We start from the raw sequence: 8541 nt of genomic DNA, 5'->3' as shown, positions 1-8541 counted from the left end.
CAAATCGTGGGACCATTACATGACCTAACAAAGAAAAACGTTAGGTATACATGGTCTACCAAGGAGAACAATGCTTTCGAAAAGCTTATCTCTCAACCTGTGCTTACACTGCCAGATCTCTCAAAGCCATTTGAGGTCCAATTGTGATGATTGCCTTGGAGCTGTTTTGCTCCAAGAAGGGCATGCCATAGCCTATGAAAGTCGAAGGCTCGACCCTGTTGAGCAAGCTCTAGGCATATATGAAAAGGAGCCTACATGTATAAATTTGAAATTTGTAGAAGATTACCATCACTGATAACATTCTCAAAAATTCAAGTTACAAATTGTTAACATTTGTAATTGAGATGGTGACTCTTGTATTACAAGGAGCTTTCATATTTGAGGATATATAATCAAGATGAGGTGTTTATATATATATATATATATATATATATATACATACATACATATACATATACATATACATATATAAACTGTAACCCAAGTGGTAACTATTTGGGAAACTTGTGTCACCATATAATGGTAGTGTGCAGTGTTTGGGAAAAATGTGTCTCGGCTTAATATCGGGTTGTTTTCAATTTCAAAATGCCGTTTGAGAGCAAGGGAAAAGAAGAAATTCTGCCCCAAAATGCAAAAAAATTGTTACAAAACCCCCCAAAAAAACCTAAATTTTAAAAGTTTTCTCTTGGCAAATTCAAGGAAAGGAATTTTGTATGTGTGAAAAAATGAACATTGGTAGTGGGTAAAAAAATCCAAGTTACAAAACGGTAGCTTCAATTGAAAGTGAACTTTTAATTGGGTTAGTGGTGGTTCAGTGGTTACCAAAATTATCATAGGGACTCACACACTAATATTCTATGATTAAGAAATTCTATGATTATTAAGGATCGACACGCGATTGCTACCTGAGTATCACGTTGGATAATATCACGTGAACGGTGAATGGCAAGTTAGTGAGGGTAGCTTAGGAGCGGGAGTGGGAGTAGGAGTGGTGCTTTCTAATATAAGGATATGTGTGTACATATAAGACCTGTACGATAGAGCTCGAGGGCTGGGAAACACAAAATTAAGATGGCTTGTAAACACAAGAGCCTAATATTGTCCGTGTTTTCTCTGCTTTTGATCAGTGGAATGATCATCGCAGGGGGCGCTTCTGTGCTTGCCCCCAACATGAGCAGCTGCCAGCTTCCGCAGCACTTTCCCAGTGGGCAAGAGCCTTACGACTGCTGCGCTCCGCCGGCTTACTACGAGCCGCGCCTCTTCCGGCCGACGGGCGGCGGCTCCCTGCTGAGAGTCCGCCGCCCGGCTCATGCCGCCGATGATGCATACTCGGCAAAGCTTGCCCGCGCCTACACCCTAATGAAGGCTCTGCCGGCGGATGACCCCCGCTCCTTCAGCCAGCAGGCCAACATCCACTGCGCCTACTGCAACAATGTCTACAGGCAGATGAACTCGACGCAGCCCTTTCAGGTGCACAACACCTGGCTTTTCTTCCCCTTCCACCGCTGGTACATCTATTTCCATGAACGGATTCTGGCCAGACTGCTGGGGGACGACCCCAACTTCGCGCTGGCCTTCTGGAACTACGACCACCCGGACGGAGCCTCCATCCCCTGGCTCTTCTCTATCAACTCTTCTGCCGTTCATCCGGTGCTGTCGGCCGGCGTGCTGCGCGACTCCAATCATGAATATCCAGCCACGGTCGCCCTCGACTATGGCGTCGACACGGATATCCGACCCCGTCCGGTCCAGCTGCAGGAAAATGATAACACCATGTATCGCGCCCTCATCCGGGATGCCCATGACCGCGCCGCCTTCTTCGGCTGGCCCTACCGCCAGGACGATCCCCCCATGGAAGGCTTCGGCTTCGGCACCATCGAGTGGCAGCCCCACAACACCATCCACAGCTGGGTTGGAAACAAATCGGCCATCGGTTGGCAGCACATGGGCGCCCTCTTCTCATCCGGCCATGACCCCCTCTTCTACTCCCACCACGCTGAAATCGACCGCTTCTGGGAGCTCTGGAAAGCCCTCCCTGACCATGAAGACTTCGACGATGAAGATTACCAAAACGCAGAATTCCTCTTCTACAACGAAGATGCTGAGTTGGTCAGAGTGAGGGCAGGTGATGCTAGCAACACCTCTTTACTTGGTTACGTGTATGAAGAGGTGGAGACGCCATGGGTGGGTGCAGTGCCAGAGAAGAGGAGCTTAGCCCCGGCGACGTTGGGCGCAGACGACACGGTCTGCATCATAGGGGAATGGATTGAGTCGACTCCGTGCTCATTCATTGTAGAGAGGGATCCAGAGGTGAGCAAGGCATCACCATCCTTGCATGACCATTTGGTGCTGACAATGCTCTACAATGACACATTGATGAGGCTAGATGTATACCTCAATTTTCCGTCCGCGAATGCGACTACCAATACGGGGTGCAAAGAGTATGTGACTGAGATAAGTTACACACATTTCACATTTGTGGGGGATGATACAGAAATAGGCAACAACACAGTGAGGCTTGACATAAGTGAGAGATTGGTAGACCTCAATTTGACAGAAGAGAGTAGGATTGTTGTCACTTTGGTGCCTAGGCTCCCGGACTTATCGATCTTTCCAGCCCAAGGAAACACTGTCCTTCTTAGTGCCTTTGTTGAATACGCAATCCCATACCAAAGATGGGATGGAATGAGTGCTTATATTTAAGCTACAATGTGCAAGAATATATTTACTAGATCATCATCAAACCCAACATGCAATATATGATTGCAAGTATCATCAGAAGCAAATTCACAACATAATATAAGCAATATATCATTAGAGCTGAAAATCACAGCATAATATAAGCTTTCCATAATAATAATATAAGTTAATAATACATGCTAGTTTAAATAATACTCTGTTGAATCGAAGTGGGTAAGGCCCTTGAAGAAGGTCTGTCAAATATTATTCTGTTAGACGTTTCTATCTCCCTTATATATATACATGGTTAGCGCTTCCCTTTCAGACTGATTCTCCACCTCCTTCAAATTTACATTTGAAGGTGAGAAAGCCTACAAAATTTAGAGAGAGCTCTTGCCCGCCGCCTTACCAATGATCAAAGTAAGGGCCGGGAGTATAATGAGTAGGCTGGGGCCGGCGGGCTGAAGCGCTGCTCGAGCCCGAAGGGCTTCATTGCTGGAGCAGGACCAACAGCCTCTCTCTCTCTCTCTCTCTCTCTCTCTCTCTCGTGCTGCTTTTGAAATTTATTGGGTTCCAGAAGAAAAAATTTGGGCTTTTGAAATTTATTAAATTTATTGGGGTTTCGCCAATTCTTGATCTACTAAAAGCCTATGTAATGGAAGTAGATCAAAGATCCCAATGGGAGAAGTGCTTACCATTGATGGAGTATGCCTACAATAACACTATACATACCTCCACCAAAAAAGCACCTTTTGAGGTAATAGAGGGAAGATTTAAAATTCCCCTGCTACTTAAGGTACACAAGAAGATCTTCGTTCCAGATGAGTATAGTTGAGACCTACAAGAATCTTTTGAAAAGATTAAGGATGCTATCTCTATCTTACAGCAAAGGCAAAGGCTGCTGCTAATAAGCACAGGAGAGCTCAAGCATTTAAACAAAATTATTGGGTCTTGCTTAAGTTCCCAAGGCTCGATTAAGACACACAACGAGCAAGAATCCTAAGGGACACCAAAAGTACTCTGCTAAGTTAGCAAAAAAGTACTACGATCCCTTCTAGATTCTTAGACCAATCAATGAGATGGCCTATCAACTCAAGTTGCCTAGTCATTGGCTCATACACAATGCTTTCCATGTGAGCCTACTAAAGCCTTACAAAGGAGAGACATGAAGACAAGGGATAGGTTGGATGGGGACAATTACCCTATGTGGGCTTACATGATGCAACATATCCTTCTATCAAAGGGCGTTTGGAACATTGTGCAGGGCATTGATATACGTCATGGTTCTGAGGATGTAGGCAATGTTGAGGATGTTGTAGGTTTTGATGGTAGGGTTTGCTGCTGCTAGAGTTGTTTTGCCTACGGCTCAGCAAGCTCGTTGGGATATAAAAGATGCACATGCTCATGCATTGATTGTGTTGTCTGTGAAGCGCACTATTACTCCTCACATAATTTGTCAGCAAAATCTGCAAAACAGGTTTGGGATATTCTAGCTGGTCTTTATGCAAGTCGCAATGAGGTAAAATTTACATTGTTGCGTAAAGAGTTGGATCGAAGATTATGTATGATTCTGGAAGATGACATGGAAAATTTCCTTGTTGGTGTCAAGGATATCAATGAGCAACTTATTTCTGTAGGTGAAATCATTTTAGATAGCTCCCTTGTGTAGATGTTCTTGATGCCTTGCTAGATTCTTACCAGACTTTTGCTAGTACTTGGAGACTTATGACCTAAGGAAATCCTGAAGTTGTCAAGTTTTATGCATTATGCACATTGCTGTTGCAAGAGTCACTTTCCAAAAAAAAGGACTAGACAGCGTGCAGGTGAACAGGCCTTTATTGCTGCTCAAAGAAAAGGTGGTAACAACAATGTATCCACTTCTCATGGTTCTTCTCTGAGTGGTCAATCGCCTGTTCCTAATGCTTTTGTCGGCAACAATTCATTTGGGAATTCTGGTGATAAGGGAAAAAGACGATGCGTTGCCATTATTGTAAATCTAATGATCATTTGATCAAGCAGTGTCCTAAGTTGAAGGCCAAAAAGGCTAAGAAGAAAGAGGTTGGTTCCACTACTAATGCTGGTTCCACTACAAATCCAGCTATTGTTGAATCTTCAATGAAAGGAGACTGTGATGTTGATGTTGATGCAGAACAAGCTTTTAGTGCAGAGTACCCTTATGATCCTTCTATCCATGATGCATGTTTGTCAGTTGCTGCAGATGCTCAAGTGTGGTACTTTGATAGTGGTGCTACAAAGCACATTACCTCTCATTGTGACTTTTTTACCTCTCTCGAGGATGTCCCTCATGGGAATTCAGTCACTTGTGCCAAGAATGCCTCTTATCCAATCAAGGGAGTTGGAAAGATCGTGTGCTTATTGCTGCAAATGGCAATTGTTTTACACTTGTTGATGCATTGTATGTAATTGACATCAAGAAGAATCTTTTGTCTTCGTCTCTGCACTTGCTAGACTTGGTCTTGTAGTCACGTTTGTGGATGACAGATGTACAATACATGATCTCAGTTTCGGTGAGGAAATTGTTGCATCTAGCATTTTATGCCATGGGGGGGGCATGGGGGAGCCACGGGCTCTCCCAACGGGCCATCCGAGCCACTAACCATGTGCTAATTACCTCCTCCATGGGCCCTTCGATTGTCGGCAGCCTTTTCAGCCCCCTCTACCTTCAAGCAACCTACGCAACAACCCCTTTGACAACCCTCACTTCCACAAGATCCGGGATGTCCTCTTGCCCTCCCAACCCTACCTCCACCCTCTCTCTCCCCTGATTCACCTCGGCAACGGCCCTACTCAACCCGACCTTGGGGATGCTACACACCTCGGGTTTACCCACCTCCTCCTTCCTAACTTCTTTCAAAAAAACTTTTTTTGGCCGGGAGGAAATACGGGGTCTCATGGCCAACCTACCCCTTGAAGATCTTGATCAACTCTCCCTCCCCTCTACCAAAGCCTTTGGCAACGCGAATACGGCTTTTGTCTCACGTAATGGTGCTTTTAGCAAGTCAAAGCAAGGCGGCCTACTCTCAAGCCCCCCTCTCACTTTCTCGACCACTTTTGGCTCTCTCTCCGCTAGCTCCTCCTCCTTGGTGTTTACCCCACCCCTTGCTACTAATCCATTTTTGGAAACTATACCCATTCTTCCTGCCATCAACAAGCCTTTGGAATTTGACAAGATTGTATCACTCTCATTGGTAGAGTTTAAAACCCTCAACCATAAGCTACACAAAGCCACTTCACATCTCACTCATTTGCAAAACCTTCTCGCCAATCAAAAGGCCCCATTGAGTCTATGCATGAAGCCTCCCCACCTCTCCTTGGAGGAAACTCAAGCACAAGCACTCTTGAGTGCCAAGTTAGAATCCCTTAATATCCAATTTCAATTCGATTGCACCCCAGCCTACATCCATGCCCAAAGTATTGTTATCAACAACCTCCAAAAAAGCTTTGATTCTTACCACGACCTTGTAGAAGAAAGGCTCTTAGACCTCACTAAGAAGCTTGCTACCGTCTTCTTTCCAAGAGTCCAACCTTCAGCTTGGGCCAATCACTCCTCTCTTGGAAGCTTTCCTCACTTCATGAGTTTGATGCTCTACTTCAAAATGCTACCATTTGGCCTCCACTTTGAACTCGGCAGCACATAATGCTAGGAAGAGGGTGAAAGCTACCATTTTGGAGGACGCGGAGTCTCTACCCAAAAAGAAAACGGTGGGAGAATTGGTGCATCATGAAGTCACCGCTCAAATGAAGAACTTTCTCTCACCTCCACCAAAGAGGCCGCCATATAAAAAAGCCTCCCATCGTGTGATCCACAATAAAAAACCCCTCCCTTTGGCAAGAGCCTCTCATGAGGAGGTCATGCATCAACCCTTCAAAAAGCCCAAATCCTCTTCCCCGGGGATCCTTTTTTCCCCCTCCACACCTTGTAAACCTCCCCTTACTTCTTCCCACAAGAACCACCTTTTTCCTCCCCCCTCTCCCAATGTCACCTTTGTTCCCCCCCTTCATCGAAAACACCTAATTACCCTTTGAGCCCTTGTTCTACTTCCACCCCTTTCTCTCACCCTCAACAACCCCCATCCTAAGCATAGCCTCCCTAAAAATCCTAGAATGTCAAAAAACTTGCAATGGAGGAGGAAGAAATAGGGTTGGAGCACCCTTCCTCTTGGGTCCACTTGCTCTTCTCCCAAACCCCTCTTTCCTTACCTTTGGACCCCTCCTCCCGGTAATTCCTTTTTTCTTCCTCTCTCTTACCACAATTATAGAAAAGGTCTAAATATTGTCTTCCCCTCACCAACCCACTTCTCTGCAAAATCTTAGCTTTGGGTAAGCAAACAATCTTTTCTATTGAGCATAAAATAACCAACCTCTCATTTCACAACTTGGCTAATTGCCCTCTCTCCTCCACGGAGCGTAAAGTTTTTGGCCTTGGACTCAACTACATTCCCCCCTCCCTTCCTCCACCTTCCTCCTCTATCTTCAAGGCTTATTCCAATCTTGAGAGGAGCCTACAACTCAAACTCTTTTTTATTAATTCACTCCCTCTCTGTCCTTCCTTTTCTATCCCCAATCCCTCTTGGAACCCTCCTTCTCACTCCACCACCCTTAGGATGGATTTTGATTGTACTTTCTCTCGTTTAGAACCCCTCCTTAATTTTTCTCCACCCTTTTATGCTAAACCATTGCTATTGGACGCTATTTCCTCTCTCAACAATGATCGTAAAATTATAATCAAACCGGCCGATAAAAATCTTGGCTCCGTCATCCTCTCCCAATATTGGTACAAAGAAGCCCTACGCCACCTCTTGGACCCTCTCACCTACTCTCCTATCTCTTCACCTCCTTTGTCGTTTGTCCAATCCACTCTTCTTTCCATTGTTACACACTTTCATCTCCTCCCTTCCAAAGAAAGACCTTTCATCCTCTCCTCCTCTCAAGCTATTCCCAAAACTTGTCCCTTCTTCCTTTTACTGAAAATCCACAAACTTACCCTTGTAGGCCGCCCCATTTGATCCTACAAAGGGTATATCTTAGAAAATGCCTCGAAATGGCTACATGTGCAACTCTTCCCCATTCTCCTAGCTAAAAAACAACAGCTCTAGGACTCTCATTCTGTTATCTTAGAGTTAGCCTCCATCACCTTCTCCCCCCATGTTACTCTCTTTACCTTTGATGTTGAGTCCCTTTACCTGAGAATCCCTATCCAACTAGAAGGGCTCTATGCTCTTAAAAACTCTATCCAAGGTCTCTTTCCCTATCCAAAAGTCAACTTCATCCTTTCCCTTGCCTCTCTCATTCTCAACCATCATTACATCTCTTTCCAAGGAAAATTTTGGCATCAGGTTAAGGGCACCGCTATGGGGTCGAATTTTACGGTGGTAGATGCTTATCTTTTTCTTTGTTCCTTGGAGGATACACACTGCCACCAAAAGCCTTTTAAATCATACAACTACATCCCGTGGCAGTCTTGGCACCCTACCCACCAAAAAATTGCCTTTATTTTAGCAGAGCTCAAGAGGTATATCATTAGAGAAAACTCGCTAGAGGGTTTTATCTCTATTCGCAACCTCTTATTCTCCCGGCTTAGGGCAAAAGGCTGCCCTCCACCGCTCTTGAAGGCATGTTTCCTCTATGTTACCTATGCTTCCAGGCCCTCTATCCTTTTAAAAGGTAACCACAAGATTGCCCCGCCTTCTATTGTCAAAATCCCTTTTTTGCCATTTATCGGCCAACTCAATTTAGCCCGCTCCATCAACCAACCTCTCTCGAAGCATTTGGAAAGCGACTCCGAACTCCCCCCTTTTTCCAAACCACTAATTTGTTGGCTGAATGCACCCAATCTTGGCA

At 45.0% G+C, this 8541-nt stretch overlaps 1 protein-coding gene across 1 annotated transcript; it reads left to right on the top strand.

Moving 5' to 3' along the window:
- Positions 1-967: 967 nt before the first annotated feature.
- On the top strand, positions 968-2933 carry LOC147444679 (polyphenol oxidase I, chloroplastic-like). Its single transcript, XM_086527921.1, has one exon. The coding sequence runs from the start codon at positions 1072-1074 to the stop codon at positions 2701-2703; it is 1632 nt and encodes a 543-aa protein (XP_086384047.1). The 5' UTR covers positions 968-1071; the 3' UTR covers positions 2704-2933.
- The last annotated feature ends 5608 nt before the right edge of the window (positions 2934-8541 follow it).

Source organism: Adiantum capillus-veneris, chromosome 13 (genome assembly GCF_014529385.1).
Source record: "Adiantum capillus-veneris isolate H3 chromosome 13, ASM1452938v2, whole genome shotgun sequence".
NCBI classification, from domain to species: domain Eukaryota; kingdom Viridiplantae; phylum Streptophyta; class Polypodiopsida; order Polypodiales; family Pteridaceae; genus Adiantum; species Adiantum capillus-veneris.
This window is presented reverse-complemented; position numbering and strand designations above follow the sequence as displayed.